Source organism: Alosa alosa, chromosome 13, assembly GCF_017589495.1.
Source record: "Alosa alosa isolate M-15738 ecotype Scorff River chromosome 13, AALO_Geno_1.1, whole genome shotgun sequence".
NCBI lineage: Eukaryota > Metazoa > Chordata > Actinopteri > Clupeiformes > Clupeidae > Alosa > Alosa alosa.
In genome coordinates, this window is record NC_063201.1 from 11,135,407 (window position 1) to 11,155,356 (window position 19,950).

The window sequence follows — 19,950 nt, forward strand, 5'->3', positions numbered from 1 at the left end:
ATTGTAAATGTGTTAGATCTTGCACAACTAGGATCTGAAATGTATAACACAGTGTACTCAACTGAGGCCAGTTTAAACACTGAGGTAACTTAGGTGCCAAGCTTCAGTCCCAGACCTCTTTTTGTCTGGAAATACCACTTCAACCCTTTCGTCTCTGGAGCAGAGCTGCCAAGTTCTCATGGGAGTCCTCTCTGGACCACATCTGGTTTCTCTCAGCGCTGATCGGCACTGAGACGTGGCAGGGCTTGCATAATTACTGAAATCGCCTACTCAGGGTCAGTCTGAGGTCAGTGCCCTTTACAAAAGTTAAATAGGGGACATAAATACACAAAACACTTTGTTTTGAGAGCTTTAAGCTTTAATGTTACCACATAGCCTTTATTGTCCTTTATACTGGCCAGCAAGGGTTGTCGCCTCTGGATAGGACATTACGGTGACCTCAGGAGAAGACATGTGCCAGAATCAGATATGACCAATGTACAAAACAGTCTTGTGTTGTATAATGACTTATACAGTCATTGGCTGCAACAGTGAGACCTTTGTCTATAGTTTTCACTTTGGTTTCTCATTGTTACTGCAACTAATGAAAGGCTGGCAGAACAACCCCAAATCAGAAAAGGTTGGGACGTTGTGTAAAATGTGAATAAAAAACCAGAATGTAATAATCTGCAAATCTCCTAAACTCAACTTAGTTGCAAAAAGGATGCAGACAACATATCAAATGTTGAAAATGACAAATTTGACTATTTCATGGAAAGTATATGTGAAATTTGAATTTGATACCAGCAACATGTTTCAAATAAAGTTGGGTAACAAAATGCTGGAAAAGTTGTGTAATGATAAAAAAAAATAAAAGGAGGAATGTTTCACAACTAATTAGGGTGACTGGCAACAGGATTGGGTATGAAAAAGAGCATCCCAGAGAGGCAGGGTCTCTTAGAAGTAAAGATATAGGAGTATTTATCACTCTGTGTAAGTCTGTGTGCACAAATGATGACACAATGTAATGTTAATGCTTCTTAACATGAAATTGTGAAGTATTTGGGGAGTTTGTCATCGACAGGACATAATATTACTAAAACATTCAGAGAATCCAGAGAAATCTTTGCAAACAAGGGAAAGAGCTGAAAAATAAATTGGATGGCCGTGGTCTTTTGGACCTCAGATGGCACTGCATCAAAACCAGAACTGTTTCCAAACCTGTCATTGTATGGGCAGAAAAACCTCTAATAACCATTGTCTATGTGCACAGTTTGATACTCTGCAGTAAAAACTGTAACAGCCAAAACAGCAACATTGTTGAGATATGATACAGAAAGTACCACCGTCTTATCTGGGCCTGAGCTTGTTTAAAATGGACTGAGGTAACATGGAAAAAGGTCCTCTGGTTAGACCAATCAGAATGTGCCATTCTTTGTCGAAATCATGGACTCATCTGGGCTAAAGAGGAGAGGGTCTATCCAAGTATCCAACCTTTCCAACTTGTTTTAGTGCTCAGTTTGAAACTCAACATCTATGATGGTGTGGAGGAGCATTAGCATCTTGCATGGGCATGGAAATCGGCAATTGGCAAAGCACAATCAATTCTGAATGATGTATGCAGGTTTTGAGCAACATATACTGCCATCCAGGCAATGTCTAGTCCAGGGAAGACCTTGAATATTTCAGGAAAACAATGGCAAACTGAATTCTGCACATATTTAAACAGTATTTCTCCATAGAGGAAGAGTCCAGGTGCTAAAACATCCTGTCTGCAGTCCAGATTTGTCAAATTAAGTGCATCATGGAATGAAAAACATGACTAAGAATACCCCATGTTGAGCATATGAAATTCTATGGGACAACATTTCATTCTCAAAACTCTAGCAACTGGTCCTCTCAGTTCTTAAACATTTACAGAAATTCAAAATTAACATATATTTTCCAAAATGTTTCATTTTCAACATTTGATATGTTGTCTGTGTCCTTTTTACTGCTAGATATGAGTTTACGAGACTTGTTTATTATCACATTCTGTTTTTATTTACATTTTACACAACGTCCCAACTTTTTCTGATTTGGGGTTGTAATATTCAAGCCAAAATGCACATTTTTAAGTAGTGGGCCTCCTTTGGGTATATAAAAGAATATTCTTTTTGATGTATTAGTAAATATATACAAAAGAACACCACATGTCTGTTTTATGACATTGATTATTTTAATAGTGAATGTTTTTCAATTCTAGTGGCACTATTTCTCTCATATATAAGTAGATTAACTTCTATCATGTGACAGATCACTTCAATGCAATTTTTGTGATAAGCCTGTTTTCCATTAAAAAGATAATACGTACAGTCTTATGGTCACTAGCAGGGACAGATGAAAAGCACCAGAAAAACAACAATAACTTCAAGAAGGTCAGAGAAATAGTTTTAATTGCAATTCAGTTGAAATAATATTTTGGTTTTACACTGAAAATGCAACAAAAAGTTCAAACTGTTTATCAAGTACATAAACCTTAAAATAACAGTGTAAACAAAGATATTAAGGAAACAGGGAGACGACAGGTTTGACACTGTCAAATAAAAATATAAATAAAAATGACACCGAAAGACATAAGTGCACCACATGCCTGAGATAATGCTGTCAAACTGTCTGTATCTAACCTAACTATGAGGGTAGTTTCCCATACATGGATCAAGACTCGTCTTAAATTAAAGGAAAACTTCAGTGAAAAGATTTAGGACTAGGCCCATGTATTAATCCCATGTACTGGAAACTGGCCCTCCATTACTGATACAGAGCCCTGACTCAGCTGATTTGACCCAGTCAGGACGTCAGTCAGGTGTTTCCTGAAAGTGTCGTTGAGCAATCACCACCAAAAAGAGAGTGTGCTCAAAATGATAGTCTCTCTAGCAAGAACTATGGTAATTATGCAGCGACACTTTTTTCCTATGCAACACTACCCAGACCATCACCTCATCCAATTACCGTTACTGAGATACAGTTAAAGCTGCAGTAAGTAGTTTTAGCATTTCTTGCTCAGTGTTGACGGGCTCGGACACAGTAGAAGTCCATCCCTCCCTCCAAGTTTCTGGACGGTTCTGTACTGGTTTATTCCTCGAGCCTGTCTAAAATTAACCTGACTCTCGCCAGATGAATTTCGTTCCGCCTAGCTCCACTCATCCATCTGGGACCAATCCATTGGAGTGTTGCTTCAGAAGGCTGGGCCTAATCAAAAAATGCTTGCATATGATTGAATAAGCCACTTGTCCGTCATCTGTTGACGTGCTACTTCAACCACTCACATCGGCCAACCCCGGACGCTGATAACAGTCGCTTCACGCTTATGTCACTTTTATGAACTCCCGCCTAAGGCCCTGATTGGCTGTACCATAAAATCGGGCGCAGAAATCACTCTCAATGGAAGAGGTCCCAGATGGATGTGAGTGAAGCTAGGCGGAGCTAAGCGGAAAGAAATTCATCTGGCGAGAGTCAGGTTAGTCCAAAATGTCCCCAACTGATAACGCAGCTAAGGAGGGTTCAGGTAGTTATTGTTTCCCTTGGAGCCTCTTTTGTTTGTTATTGCTACCAGAATATTGAGCTAGTTTAGCTTCAGTGTCACAAAGATAATCACTTTCAGAAGATCGTAATCTCTCGGCCTGATACTGCATATTTTGACAGGTTTTGGTGGCTTAGTTATTTAACCACAACATGATTTAATCTCAGTTCGCAATCTGCGGTGTGAGACACACAAAAGGGACGATGCACATCAAGTGAGCATATACATATGCATCCTATATACACATATTCTGTACATTCCCGTAAGCATTCCCTAATGTCCCAGCTGCCCTCTGTAAAGACGAAGGACCGGGTATGTTTCTGTATGTAGGGTAATTAATGATTTAATTTAACCTTTATCATACTACCAAATCAACATTCAATCCTTAGGATTGGAACTGCAACACCCCGAAGACCTAGACCATATGAAGAACCATGGGATCTGATTTAGACTGCCTGATGTTCAGACTGTGGGATGGTAATACAGCATCTAAAAATAAACCTGTTCAGTATCACGGCCTTATTTGCACAAAGAAATCCGTAATTTTGCAGGTGTTTTTTCCCCGTTCTATCAAATACATAATATTGCAGTAGGTAACTTCCTTCACTGACATTATACAGATGCAAAAAATGCAGGAAATGTGACCTGTTCCGGAAAGTTTTGCAGTCTGTTTGCAAACATGATTGTTATAAGGTGAGGTCCTATTAAAATATACAGACTCAGTGCGTAAAGGCCTACTCCGCACAGCAACTGATAGGAAAGGATTCGGATCAGTTCTGATTCTATGCTCTGATTCAGATGGTCGGATCAGAATCATATCTATTCTACACTGAGCTACTTCGGTTTCAACCCTCTACATTCTTCCTATAGTCTACACATAACAGCGGTTGCAAGCCACTTCTGTGAGAATATCTTATAATACATTTTTTACAGTGCTAAGTCTGAATTTTACAATCCATATTTTGTTAATGAAATATATATTACATTTTTATAACATGTTTTCACATAGTAGTTAATTGAATGATTTCCACACCTGCAGTAGGATCATCAGGAAAATGCAATCAATAAAATACAACTTCAAATAAATCAAACTGTATGGTTCCTATGCCACATAAAGGCTGGTCTTGTAACAGCAGACATGAACTCTTCACTGAAGATCCTCAAAGAGTTTGAAATTATATTTATCATACCATAAAATGATGGCGAATGCTGCCTGTATCTCTCTGAGGTATACAAAACAATCATTACAGTTTGGACTAATGCATACAATCACTAAGTAACATGACTGTCTTCTAAATACCTGCAGCAAGGCTAACACAGCCTCACGTGGCCATATAGTAGGACACTATGTTAAGCTTCCAAAAACAACCAGTTAAAACTTTGGTGTTGGACCATGACTGATGTCTGTCACTGACGTGCGTAAGCCTCAATCTAAACACAACTGCCGATGCACTTTCCTGTTTCAATCAATGGCCACATTTTTAGCCCATCACAACTAGTTCTAACTCCTCAAACTCATTCATACTCCTCTTGACATTATTGTTCTCACCCACAATATACCCAAAGTTGTACTTAGTTGTTTGCAAACATACATGCATTGTACTGTGGGATACTGTGAGACTATGATCTAAAAGCCTTGACTCGTGTTGTAAATGCCCAAATGCTATGGGCATTAATATTATGGATGCTTAGTGCAAAATGAAAAGCTGAAAATTCCAACCCACAACGACATTTTGAAGTCTGTACAGTATGTACACTGTAGTAAACATGCAAAAGACAAACAAAAATAAAAACACAATAAGCCCTTAAGGAAAGGCAAAATCTCATGCATATATAAATAAAGAATGTTTGTATGTTACAAAATTCACAGTGACAAAAAAACCCCCTTCCTGCCATTTTTGAATCCAGAGTGTGTCGTTGTGATGAACTGGTGAGAATGCGTCTGCTTCTATGTGGGGCAGAGCACTGAAAAATAGAAGTAAAGAGCAAACACGTGAAAGGTAGGACTAGGAAACCCCTGCAGTCAGACTTTAGCCCAACTACACTAGAGATTACGAGAGATAACCAATCATGTAGGAGTTGATACTTGGAATCCGCAATCAGCACTACATGTTTGGATCACCTACAAGTTCATGCCTAAATCTGTAAACAAACTTATAAAGTAAAAAAGTGTTTTGTTTTTCACTGAAAATTACTCCAAATATACTTCCATGACTAATGAGGGTTATGCAATGGCCTATTTCTGTAATAATAGAAAGACAGCTGCACCCAGAACATGACTGCCCAGTTGGAATAGGCAAATGAAATTGTGAAGGTGTTAGATGTATGACTGATGATGTGCATGTGTGTGTGTGCCCATGAGGCAGAGATCTATCTGTGATGCGTGCCTTGATGTTAGCTGAGTGGAAAACTTTCCGTGAATAATCTAAATTAGCAAATAACACCTCACTGAATGATTTATAAACAATGTATTAAATGCAGTAGCCTGAAAAGTTATAGGTTCAATTCCCGGCTTCCATTGTTGTGCCCTTGAGCAATGCACATAACCCTGACTCTTGACACATGTAAGTCACTTTGGATGTAAGGGTCTGCTAAATGAATACATGTAAATGTAAATGTATGAACTTACTGCATCAGAAATGGGAAGTTTCACATAAAAAATAATAAATGCATCAGCATGGTGGAAAGGTTGGGAGTGAGTGAGTGTTTGGGGGTGGGGGGGACACGACAGGCAAGCTGTGAGGGACCAATAAGTTCAAATGGACACATGGACATTTTAAGACACATCAAGGACTAAGTCTTGCTTATCTCAGGCAACGCAATAAAACATGGCGTCTGCTACTCTATAATCCATGTTTTTCAAACTCAGGCAGTCAGTCTAAAAGCAAGGGGTAGTCTGGATATGAGGCCGTTGGATGAGCTGTGGGATCCTAAGCATACTCTACTGCTAAAATATCAGCAGTGGCAAGGAAGTGAGTTAGCTTTTACAGGACTGTGTTTTAGCCATCATAGGTGTTGTGATGGTGGCGACAGGAAATGACACCGGTCACAGGATGTGACACAGCACAGAAGGCGGGACATTATGAATGCACTACAGCAGAGTGGCAGTGAAGGAGTGCTCTAATCTACCAAGATGGGTGCAACACACACACACACACACACACACACACACACACACACACACACACACACACACACACACACACACACACACACACACACACACACACACACACACACACACACACACACACACAAAAGGACGAAAACTGCATCCACGCGTCCCACAAACCTCTCTGTCCGTCTGCTCACACCAAAGCTAGCATGGACAAAATGGCCAGAAGAAGAAGAAGAAGAAAATAAAAAGCAGGAAGGAGGAATGCAACACATAAGACACAAGCCTCGCCAGCCAGGACTTACTCTTCATGAGTCAACTGCTAAATGATGCCTCAAACACAAATAGGTATTACATTAAACCAGCAATACAAACAGTTACAGCTATGAGAAGCTGCTTTTATTACAGGCTCAAGGCTTGAGACATGTATCAAAGGAAAACACACATATAAGAATATACAGTCATCGTCCACTCAGATTTGATTCTTAAATCAGATGGACCTACCTTTGAGGATGTAGTCTGTTAGAAGACTTGGCACTTTATCGCTATCATCCCTCATGGCCTGAAGAACTGCACATGAAGAGAGAGACATTGAATAAGGTCTTGTTGTAGTCCATGCATATCACAGTAATAACTGCATAACTGATAAGGATATTTGACAGAAAGCGAAAGAGGCTAAAGTATGCTCACTTTTCGTGAGAATCTGAAGGTCTTCTACTGATGGGGGGCCTCCTTTTCTCTCATAAGGTATCACGGTGGTCAGATACTGAGAAGGAAACAGACAGGGTCATAAAGCAGGAGATAAACAGGGAGCCTACCAGCAGAGAAAAACACAGATCCGTCGTGTAAAGAACCAAAACAAACTGTTTTGTTAATTGTGAGGAAAAAGAAATGACAGAAAGGTATGATGGAAATAGAAAGAGATAGCCACCTGTTTATCCCCGCCCCCAGTCCCAAAAGTTTGTCGGAAACCATTTTGAATGGCAGTAGAGATGCCCTCCATGCTGAAGCGCTGAGACAAGAGCAGAAACCAGAGGAGTCAAGGACATGCCAAAAAGGAAAGAGAGAGAGAGAGAGAGAGAGAGAGAGAGGGGGGAGAGAGAGAGCTAGTGGGGGCTAGAGAGAGAGAGGGGGAGAGAATTAGAGAGAGAGAGAGAGAGCGACTGACATTCAAAAGCCCTTTATTTCACCATTATAACAAAGAGTGCGAAGGTGGAGAGACAGAAGGAAGAAGAGGCATTAGGCATTAGGACCCCAGAATAGACGCAGCTGCAGCGTAAACCAAACAGAGTTCCTGACCATGTCTCTGGCTTATTTATACAGTCATAAATAGGTAGGACAGAGAAACATTCACAAGACATACGGCAAGCAATATACAAGCACTGGGCCTTTTCTTTGTGATGTGCAAACACCGAGCCTTCCCTTGTGATGTACTACTGAGGCCTAAATCACAGTGTCCCCTGGGCAGTTTTGTTTTATTTTGCCGCGTCACGTTTGCGTGCAGACTCACTGTTCCCGGTCCGAGTGTCCGGTCAGCGCGGCCTGGCGGTGTCGCAACGCCTCCTCCGCTGGCCTTTAGCTTCTTCTTCTTCCTCAGGAGCTCGCGGTGTTCCTTCTGCCGGTTCTGCACGTCGATGAGCACCGAGATGAAGCTGTTCTTCACCTCCTTCTCAAAGTCCAGCTCGTCGCGCAGCGCCAGCTGCAGGACCAGCTCCTCTGAGTAGCGCCGGATGGCTGTCTCCACCTCCTCCAGCAGCTCGGTCAGCTCTGACAGGGACAGCGTTCGCACTCCTGCACAGCACACACGGAGAGACAGAGAGAGAGAGAGAGAGAGAGAGAGAGAGGTTGGGCGGAGAGGGAGAGAGCTATAATGGTGTCCACTCATCTAACAAACACTGATTCAATTTTAATGCACAAATGAGAGAGAGAAGAGAGAGAGAGAGAGAGAGAGAGAGAGAGAGGTTGGGCGGAGAGGGAGAGAGCTATAATGGTATCCACTCATCTGACAAACACTGATTCAATTTTAATGCACAAATGAGAGAGAGAGAAGAGAGAGAGAGAGAGAGAGAGATAAAGAAAAAGCAAGGAAGTAAATTGATAGACAGTGGGAAGGAGGGGAGAGAGAAATCAGACAGAGGAGAGTTACAGAAAGTGAGGTAGACAAAAGCAGTTGAAAGACAGATGATAGCAACAAAGGTTAGATGACACTGTAAACACTGTTAACTGTACAAAACTATTCATGAAAAAACACCTTGGGGACTACAGAGACATGAGACAACATCAACAGAGGAGAATACACACACACACACACACACACACACACACACACGGAGTTGAGGAGTACTCACGTTCCTCATAGCTGTGGCTGGTGCTGGATCTGTGTAATTCCAGAGAGAGCAGAGACAGGTCAGACTGAGACGGGTGCTGCTCAGCATCCAGGTCTAGAGAATCCTGCATCATCTCCTCTATCTCCTCAATAACCTAAAACACACACACACACACGTACACACACACACAAAGTCAACATAAATCACAAACGGAACATTTTAAATTCAATTAAGATCAATTATTTTGGACCAATAACTGACTCTTAAACAACTGAATATCTCCAAAGGATACAGAGCCTTTGTTGTTCTGCATTAATACCTGTTCTGCAGTGAACAGTGGCTCATCATGGATGCAGGAGACGATGATGGAGTGCATGTCCATCTGCTCTCTCAGCTCCTCATCGTCTGACAGGTCAAGGTTCACGTTATCCACTCTCTGACACACACACACACACACACACACACACACACACACACACACAGAGACAGAGAGAGAGAGAGAAAGAGAGAGAGAGAGATAGGTTTAAAACAAATCAAAATCTGTACATTATCTGTAAATTACTTCAAACCTATGACATCAATCAATCAACCAAGTCAATAAGAGAAAGAAAAAAACAGATAAACAGTGATACATAATACATTTTCAATATGACCACATTCTAGCATTGTTCACGGTCAACACTTTGAAATAGATATGTGCAGAATTTGCAAATGATCTGTGTATTAGATGAATGCGATTAGAGCAAAAGCAAGCAGGCATATATTCTAAGACAGTGTGCTTGCTAAGGTAGGCACAGCATACTCACAGATTCTTCATCCAGGTTGAGTGTGGGAAGATGGAGAGAACGGGTCCGAGACTGCGTCCAGTCCACGGGCATGATGTTCCCGTAGTTGTCCGTCAGAGCATTCCAGATCCTGAAGGAGAGGGAATGCTCTTGTCATGTGCAGGTTCCTTCTTAAAGTGCATCATATCACTGCAAATACTTTTTTTTTATTTAAGTATTTCATTTAGATTTTCTTCATACAAGCACTGGTCAATTGTACCAGTATTTAATAGCTGGGATAGACATATTTTAAAATTTTAGATTAGATTAGATTAGATTCTACTTTATTGTCATTGTGCAGAGTACAAGTACAGAGACAACAAAATGCAGTTAGCATCTAACCAGAAGTGCAAGCCGAAAAGTGCAATGTGAACAGTATAGACAGGTAGTGGAGTATAAACAGTATAAGTCATTTTGTGCAGTGTAGACAGCTGGTGTTCTGCGGAGACCACAACCTTGATGGCCACCCGCTTGTTGTCCCTGTCAAAGCAACCCCATCTTAAACCACACAAAAAAAGTAGTAGGCTAGTGGCCTTATAAAAACAATTTGATAGCCTACCAGGAACTTTAGAGAGGAATACAAAGGAATATAAGTTTGAAATCATAGGCCTAGGGCAAAATTCCAAGGGCTATTTTTTCATTTATTTACTGTTGTATTTATTGTGCTATGTTTTATGAATCACTCATTTAATTGCATGTTGCTGTCTATAAACAAACCTCGCTGTCAAGTCGACATGAAGCCACGTGACCACTGATGAATGGCACAGAAATGAACCAGCCATGCCATTGTTGAGTCTGTGCCATATGCGTCTGCTCCAAATTTGGAGGTTATATTTGACCGCAAACGGCGGTGTTTCCGAAATCCATGTCACAATTAATGAAAGACCAAATGAACGATCAGAGGAAACGATAACATTACGTTTCGCTCTCATTTCAAATGTCGAGCGATAACAGCTATAACATGACCCCAAGGAAAAATGTGATGGAGGCGGTGCCTTATTTTAGGCAAGGCTTTAATAACAATGTAACTCCAGCTACTGTGTTACAAAGGGTCTTATTATAGCCTGGTAGGAACCCCATACAAAATATGTTTCAGTTAAAGGCAGCTCTTTCCTCGTAATTGCAGTTGTGTCAACTGAGTAAGTCTAAGTCAAAGTCTATTCGCAATCGGACAGTTTTCCATGTTCCTTCGCTATACTTACTCGTCATTTTTCAGGATAGTTTCCTCGGTGATTGGCCTCACGGGTGCTATATTTTCCGTCTTGGTATTGTAATTTTGGAAACACACTGTCAACTTCTCGTCGAAATCGTTCACCAGGTCCTCCATCGATTTAAAACTACCGATTTCCCCGGAGAAACCGTTATCAAGCTCCGGGAAATCTTCTAAGAGTCCCGTGACATCCTGCACGTTCAGATTAACCCTGTCTAGCCGATGATCCTTTCCGGACACCGTTTTAAATTCGTTAAAATCCTGCCACTCATCATCGAAGTGTGCTAACGGCGCCGCCATAGCTGCAGCGCAGCTCTATCGTCGTTCGGCCCTAATAAATTATGCATGTAGCGCTGGAATGTTCAACTAGGGCATCCTCTCGTGGTGTGATGACGGAGGACGCCCCCACCTTCACGCCCAGCCATTCGGCCTAAATGCACCACTTAGCTTCTAAAATCTATATTAAAAGCATACATCCCTTATCAGTGCAGCTTTGTAGAATTTGTGGTGTGTGTGTGTGTGTGTGTGTGTGTGTGAGAGAGAGAGAGAAAGAGAGCACCCATGGAAAATTATTTATTATTTCAACAGCATTCCATATCATTTGTTGTAGGCCTATACTGTAGTTATTTAAGAAGGCAAGCCCTTAAACGGAGAATCTTCTGTTGGCTGGAGAGGCAGCAAAACGGGGCTCAGTGGTGCTCTCTGCAGATGGATTGCAGCAGTCCTTTCCTTTCGCCAGCTAACACCACCACGACAAAATGGCATTGCTGTCTCTGAGAAAACAAAAGACATAACTTAGACTACTCTGTTTCATTGAGCAGGATAGCCCACAGCTTTCACATTATCAGAAAATAAACTTTTAAGACACAAAATGTAAGTCAGACTTATGGATTCATCATTTTAGTGATTTTCAAATGATTATTTTATTGTTCAAATCAAAAAACTTCTCTTCAGGCTCAAGACTGACATTCACTTTTGTCAATGTATGTCACCCACTATCAGAACATGCCAGACCGACCAGTGGGTTTGTTTGCTTAATAGAGACACAATTGAGCCTGACGCACCTTATCAAATATGTGCATCTAGTTTCACCTCGGCAGGTGTTTGTCAGATTATTCCAAAGTTGTGCGTTATTACATTGTGTGTCAGTGTTTGTCTGATGGGTGGAGAGAACTGTTGTTGATACCATTACACAATCTCTCTCTCTCTCACACACACACACACACACACAGATGCACACATACACAAACACTCCTGAAGCTTAAAGAATTGTGTGTTTAGACTGTTTCAGCCTTTTGTGTGAAGTCTTACCTTTAGGTTGTTTCTGGTATTGCTGCTGGAACACTCTTCAGGCTCATCGTAGTTGCTTTTCTGGCAGTTAGTGAGTTCTATCTTAGCATTGATGATGTACTCCGTCCCAGCAATAACCTGCATCAGTGACAAGTTGACTTCAGATTTACAGTATCGACATTGGACCTCTGCCACTTTAGGTTGTTTCAAGCATCTCATTTTATTAAGTATTAAGAGATTCAGTGGACTATAATTTGCCTGTGCATAATCAAGCACATCTCTGACAGAAGATTTTTCTGAACAGAAGACTGAACTCAATTTCTAGTTGTGATATACAATAGCTCAGATGGCGACATACCTGGATCTTTTTGAAATCAAAGCTGAGAAGCTTGTAGAGAAACTCCTCCTTCGAATTGTGATTGTAGACACTCATAGCAAAGTTGGCCGCCTTATCTGCCAGACCCTGGTCCACTTGTGCCCCATATGATGTGAAAAGGGCAGAGGTCAAATAGATGAAGAGTGCGCCCCAAAACTTAGCCATGACACAATCACCCCAGGTGCCTGTCTGTGAACTGCACCTTGACAAGGTTCTGACAAGGGTCTTTGTCTAGGTTTGCTCACGCCCATTGTGTGTGTGTGTGTGTGTGTGTGCCTGTGCGTGTGTGTGTGCATGTGCATGTGCGTGTGCATGCGTGTGTTTGTGTTCTGTAGACTTAACAGGGAGTGAACTACTTGTGTTCTGAACGTGCCGTTTCCAAAGAGTTTGGATTTTATCATCAGATTGGTCACACTCACACCTGTGTTTTCATGCCAGCAGTTCAATAATGCGTCTGAACAAGCATGCAAAAAGGGTGTGGAGTGAAGGTCAGAGAGACAGCTCTGATTCATGGTGCAGTCCTTAATAGTAGTCCAATAAATCTGTACAAATTCAACCAACTTCTCCTCATACTCCTCTAGCTGTTCATCTTCTGTCTGTGTTCATACTCAGTACTCCTGATTCCATGGTGGGAAGCAACATGCCTCTAAACAAGCAAGGCCTCCACTTCCAGCCAGCGTTGGTACAAGAGCCTTGACAAGAGAGGACTGTCTTGACTGGCTGTTGAAGATAGGGCTGTTTGGCTGTTGGAGAGAGGGTGTTTGACTGGCTGTTGAAATCTTAAAACTACTCCTATTCATACTATTTATGAAAAATATTGGTGTCCCCTTCCATGCAGCTCTTGGTTTATACGCACAGTGCATAATTTGCATGGCAGGAGTACAATAAACATGGCTCAAAACAATAAAGTACAATAAACATGGCTCAAAACAATCCATGAGGAATCCATCCATGTATAGGATCAGGTGTAATTGTAAAAGGAGGAAGCATAGAAAAAATCGACAAACAGGTGCTCAGCGGTTTCCAGCCTATTACAAAACACACAATTATCAGTTTCAATCCCAAAGCACCTTTTGATTAATTCGTTGGAGGGGTATATACCATACATTTTGAAATGTAGCTCTTTGGCCTTAGGCATTATGGGATCTATACGATTCTTTGGAATTACTTTTAAAATGGAATTTCTATATGTTAACAAGGGGTAAGACAGGTTGAAACAAGTTTCTAAGACATTTGTTGAAGAATTTAAATTTTTTAAAGGCACAACCTCCAACAAAGAGCTGTGGTAGGGAAGGACAAATATTGGGATCTGAAATTAATCCTCATTAGGCCTTATATGGAATCAGAATCTGTCAAATCTGTCAAATACAGATTGATATGTATCAATGTTGCAGGTTAACCCATATTCAAACAAAAGCTTGGGTATGTTCATTCCATCCATTAGAATTAATTAAATGCAGTACTGACCAGATGCCCTTCTCTAGCCAGTCCTTGATATACAAAGATGACTTACACTACTGTTGTTCCAGATAGGTGTGTCGTGAGGGGTAAAATTATGATTGTACAGAATATTCCAGTATAAAGCAACCTGCTGATGGAAGAGGGATAATTTGATGGGCAGATTCTGAATACAGAAGTCACATTTAAGGAAAATATCCATACCACCTATTTTTTTTAATTTCATGGGAGATATGGTACCAGAAGCTGGTACTCTTGTTTAAGAATTATTTCAATCACTTGATTTTTAATGTTCCGTTTATGGAGTCAATATCAATGGCCTCTAACCCTCCATCTCTGATGTCTTATAATTTCTGATCTTTTATCATAGTGAACTCTTTTCTTCCATCATGAAGTGCCCTACCCAACCTCTTGAAAATAGCTATTGAATAAACGGGATATATACACCTTGAGATAGCCTACTCTCCATTTTCGTTAGAAAGACCCAGTAAGCTAATGTCTCTCAGCAACCATGAATTAAGTTTAGCCTGACAATCCTTGGTTATCCTCGACACATTCATGTTCTCGCTTTCTGTTGGATCACTAGACATATATATAGGCTACCTAAGTATTTAACTGTAGATTTTATGGGAATGTTATAGGCTTCGGTTAGATTGCACTGATAGATAGGTATTAACTCACACTTTATGTAGGCTAAATTCAATTTCAGGCCAGAGGATTTAGAGAAAGACTTGATCGTCTTCAAAGCTTTTGGTGTGTAGGCCAGATGCTTCATAATAATAGTTGTGTCAGCCAGCTTGCTAATTACAACTGGCAATCCTAAAACGTCAAGTGGGGCAATATTTGACATTTTTATAAAAATAGTTAAATTCTTATAAAAATAATACATAGAGAAAGAGTTGACATGGTTAATTGGAAAATTGAAAGAGACACAAAAACCACAGCCAGAGCTTTTGTATTGAAAATGCTGTAAAGAATTGGAGACGATTGTGCAAACGACTAAAAATACAAAGTGAGCATTTCTGTGGCTATTATGAAAAGAAGGGGAGAAATAGGACAGGGCCCAGTTCCCCGAAAGCATCTTAAGCAAGAGCGTCGTAAAGTCCCTCTTACGAACGTCTTAAGATTTGCCGACTGTTTCCCGAAACCATCGTAGCTTAAGAGCGTCGTGAAAACACTCGTAGATCTACGAGTGCTCCAGATTACTCCCCATACAGAGGAATTACAATTTAGAATACATAATCCAATTTACGTTCCCATTCTTTATTGTGTTTACCTGTGATGAATCAATGCGACATACTCCACGTCGTTAGGTAGCAGCACACACAAGAAGAGTATTATCACGCAGTGGACGTATACCGGAAATGGTCATACAGAGGAACTTGAAAGATGGAGGCGGCTGTGTTCATTTTCTCTCTCATCGACTGCTGTGCATTAATCTTCCTTTCGGTCTACTTTGTATCCTTTCTGAGAAATATCTAAATTACTAACGTTACACGTTGTGTACATGTAACAGTTAACATGTACCGTTTTACAGAACGTGTTTCGTGATTGACATAAATCTAAATTGTTGGTGGTGTGTCAGATCTTTCCGACTGCCGCTCTTTTCCGTGATTACTTTGGCTAGCTGCAGTGCTGTTGGCTTTGAATACTTCCACATCATTGTGGACACATATTGTTAACATACTGTTGATTGATTAGACTACTCTAACGAGTCACATCTCGACATAAGATTGAACCACAGGAAACGTAAATGGTGTAGCCTACTACTAGTATGCCTACTACTAGGATGTCACTGGACGTTGTAAACGAACGCCCAACATTCCTATTTTTAATAACGTTCCAAGAAAAGGTAATACAAAATTACATGATCCGCGATGACGACAGCGTTGAGCAATGTTAAATGTCACTGTCGCATGTTTTTGACAAAATGCATTACTCTTAACTCAACGGACAGATCATCACTCTTTCAGATTTGGAATGCGACTACATCAATGCACGAGCCTGTTGCTCGAAGTTGAATAAAGTAAGTTATTAATGAGTGTCCAGCCTATTGAACTAATGACTAATACTCATTAGTTTGCTGTTTAAAGTATTTGATTATTTATGTGCTGATGGTACCCAGTTTTTTTTCTCCACCGATTAAACTTGTCTGCAGTGGGTCATTCCGGAGCTGGTCGGCCAGACCTTGGCGACAGTGCTCATGTTGGTCTCCATGCACTGGTTCGTTTTCCTACTTAACCTGCCAGTAGCATCCTGGAATGTCTACAGGTGAGTGTCAAAGTTAGATGCACCTATTAACAATTAATCCCCAAACTACTCGTATCATGAAGAACTGACATTTACCATGGCTTTTTGATGTATTTTTCAAGGCTGAGCTAATATGCAATAACATGTCATCTTTATCGGATAGCAATTATGTGAAATTTCAAATATTTTAACTTGTAAAATGATAATTGGACCGGATAACTTGTAAAGTCACAACATTATATTTTTGTACTAATTTAACATGGTTAGTTTTTGCAATGATTCAATGGCTTGTCAGTCTCATGAGATCTTGTGTAGTTATTTAGGCATAATACTCTGTAGGCATAATACATGAAAACTAATCAGTCTTTTCACATATTTGTTCATTCATTCTTTAAATGGCTCCATCATTTTACATAGAAGAGTATGATAGATTACAACTACGTCACTAGTTTATTACACTGTTATGTACAGTCAGTTTAGATCCCTCTACCGTAACCATATGAATTCCTTGTTTTTTTTTCTGCCGGTGTTTGTCTCAGGTTTCTGAAGGTCCCTATGGGCAACATGGGGGTCTTTGACCCAACGGAGATTCACAATCGTGGGCAGCTGAAGTCTCACATGAAGGAGGCTATGATCAAGCTGGGCTTCCACCTGCTTTGTTTCTTCATTTACCTGTACAGGTGAGACTTATAGGATTTATATCAACAGAGGTTATAGAATAAATATAGATATAGATATCAGGATATAAATGTGAATCTCTAACTATTGGAATACAGATAAAAAAAACCCTAAAAGAATGTTATAAATTGAAATGGGACACAGAGGTTTAATAATCAAAATATTTAGATATTTACATGGGTAAAAAACTTGGATGAATTATATAAAAACAACTATTGTACTCTGGAAAGAAAGATAAGACCGGATTTAAATAGGTGGAAACTAATACCAGATGGGATATAGTAGAGTGGAAACAGTCAAGATGATGGTACTCCCACAGATTCTCTTCTTATTTCAAGCCACTTACACTACCAGAAACTTACATTAATACATGGAATAAAAAGATTGCAAACTTTATTTGGAACAATAGAAAACACAGAGTCAAATTTAAATTACTAACTCAACAGAAAGAGGGAGGAGAGTTGGGTGCCCCGAATATTCAAAATTATTACTATGCAGTACACATTTGAACAATAATGAAGTGGATGAAATGTGACACAGAGGTAAAATGGATAAATAGATAAAGAGTTGACAACAGGGTTAATTGAAATATTGCCTTTTTTAAAGAAAGAGACACAAAAACAACAGCCACAGCTACTTTGTATTGAAAATACTGTAAAGAATTGGATCCTAGGACCCTAATTTAAATGTTGGGCAAAGTGCAAAGTCAGTCTACGAGCAAAGTTCTCGTGTATGAACTAACGGCATCAAGTGGTGTGAGACAGCTTTTAGCTGACCCACCCTCATGGTATTACATTTACAAATAGATTTGCCATAGTTATTAAGCAAGCTTTAGTTAGACTTTGGAGTAAGCATTTAAAGTAGGGCTCCCAAAGTTACCCGGATTAACCAGTTACTACGCTTCGTGGTACAGCCCTCTGATGATCTGTCCCTCAAAGGCAGTGACTCCCCAACCTCATAACAACCACATGTATGCAAGCCAATTTGTATGTGTCAATGGTTTGAATGAGACCTAATCTCAGTCACAGTCTCAGTCTGTGTGTGTGTGTGTGTGTGTGTGTGTGTGTGTGTGTGTGTGTGTGTGTGTGTGTGTGTGTGCGCGCGCATGTGTGTGTGCGCGTGTGCGTGAATGGTTTGGACGAGACCTAATCTCAGCCACGACTTGGACGTAGAGGAGGAGGCACCAGGAAGATGTGATGTCATCATCATTAGGAAGTAGTTTCAGTTGCTCAACCAGAACATGAGAGGACAAAGATCAAGATTATTAGAAAGCAGACAGATAAGACTTTGGTAGAGGCTTCTTGATCCACAACTGATTTATAGTGTAGTGGATTGAACATGCACATTTCCATACTGAAACTTTTTAACTTATTTTTTCAAGTAATTACGCTACTGTTTCTATGCAGGTGTGTGCGCTTTACTAGCCGTGCCGTCTTTGGTAGTATCTGTAGTGCAGTTCAATTCTGCATTTTGTAATGCTGACAATAGCATGAATGGTCATGTGATCTGTGCATAGGTGTCCCGTGAAGATTCGGACAAAACAGTGTTTTAGCCTCAGTGTCCAATGTCCAGTACTGCTTTGCTCCATTAATATTGTTTCTCCAAGTTCATTGTAAAATAGATTCATATAGAATCATTATAAATGGATGTGTATTTCAGTACCACCATTTTCATGTCATGACATGACTGAAGCTGAGGGAATAGTGAATCATCATTTAAATATAGATATTTTTAAGTATAGAGGTTATTAGCATGTAACATTTTTTCTCCTGTCTCACTCTCTGCAGCATGATCCTGGCCTTGATCAATGACTGATCCCCATGACCTTTGACCCCCAACTTGCCAAATCACAACCTCTCCTCCCTGCGCTGTATTAGATTGACGACATCTGACATCCTGGACATCAGCACTCCATCATTTCTGCTGTGTAGCCGTCAGTCCATCTCTCCTCTCCTTTCTACTGTTCTCAGAGAATGCGTCAATCAACTTAATTAGATGTGTTCTCCCTGACATGTATTTCTGAGTGTGTGTGTGTGTGTGTGTGTGTGTGTGAGAGTGTGAGAGACAATGTGTGCGTGTATATGTGTGCGTCATATCAGTGTTGGTTTTACTATTAGTCCACTAACTTGTTGCTGAAGCTGCAACCTCACACACACACACACACACACACACATACACACATACACACATACACACATACCACAGCTTCTCAGGGCCGTGGCAAAATGACAATCTACTCATGGGTGCATTTGATTGGCCAACCCACCGCCTCCGAGCCAATCAGAACACTAACACCATCCCTCTGGAGCTGCCAGTATTGTCCATTACATTCAGCTGCCCCCAGCTACCCTCAAGCTGGAAAACAACTCTTCGCTTATGACTGCTGGAATATTCTTTTGTTTGTTTGTTTTGATTGTTGTTGGTGACTTGAAATGGGCGTGAAATATTAAACTAGCAACTTGCCAGCAAAGTTCAACAACTGGGAATATATACTTTGTGGGTTTTGTGTATGTTTGTTTGTTTGTTTTTGTAGCATTTGCTATGAAGCTGGCCTACCCACTGACCTATTAATTGTGCATTTTAGCAGGGGAAGTGTATTAAACTAAACTTATGGGTTACTATGTCGATCCAAAGCTCTGTTATCCTATAGCTGATGAAGCTGATGTTGAAGGTGCTCTGTGTGTGTGTGTGTGTGTGTGTGTGTGTGTGTGTGTGTGTGTGAGAGAGTTATTGTCAAACCATTCAAACCATCTGTGATTACTCTGGCTTTTGTATCAAACGGAAGGCTGGTGGTACATGTTGAGCACTGAACCTTAAAGTCTTAGTAGAGTCGTAGTGGGTTTCATAGGGTCCACTAGTGTTTGTGGAGGGAAAACCACTT

The 19,950-nt window shown here is 40.5% G+C and overlaps 2 protein-coding genes across 4 annotated transcripts; one reads left to right on the forward strand and one right to left on the reverse strand.

Annotated features, from left to right (window-relative positions):
• Positions 1-2,397: 2,397 nt before the first annotated feature.
• fez2a (fasciculation and elongation protein zeta 2a) lies at positions 2,398-11,382 on the reverse strand. 3 transcript variants are annotated; one of them, XM_048261696.1, is made up of 10 exons: positions 11,010-11,382; positions 9,790-9,898; positions 9,303-9,419; positions 9,005-9,137; positions 8,167-8,447; positions 7,588-7,668; positions 7,347-7,422; positions 7,161-7,226; positions 6,834-6,860; positions 2,398-5,506 (listed from the first exon to the last, which is right to left on the reverse strand). In XM_048261696.1, exons 1-9 carry the CDS (start codon positions 11,315-11,317, stop codon positions 6,850-6,852), a joined length of 1,182 nt encoding a protein of 393 aa, XP_048117653.1. In that variant the 5' UTR covers positions 11,318-11,382; the 3' UTR covers positions 2,398-5,506; positions 6,834-6,849. The 3 variants fall into 3 exon arrangements, with proteins under 3 accessions (XP_048117653.1, XP_048117652.1, XP_048117654.1); XM_048261695.1 differs by lacking the exon at positions 6,834-6,860; XM_048261697.1 differs by lacking the exons at positions 6,834-6,860; positions 7,588-7,668.
• Positions 11,383-15,480: 4,098 nt separating this feature from the next.
• Positions 15,481-19,807, forward strand: cnih4 (cornichon family AMPA receptor auxiliary protein 4). Its single transcript, XM_048260041.1, has 5 exons — positions 15,481-15,599; positions 16,099-16,167; positions 16,300-16,412; positions 16,931-17,071; positions 18,857-19,807. Exons 1-5 carry the CDS (start codon positions 15,531-15,533, stop codon positions 18,882-18,884), a joined length of 420 nt encoding a protein of 139 aa, XP_048115998.1. The 5' UTR covers positions 15,481-15,530; the 3' UTR covers positions 18,885-19,807.
• Positions 19,808-19,950: the final 143 nt, after the last annotated feature.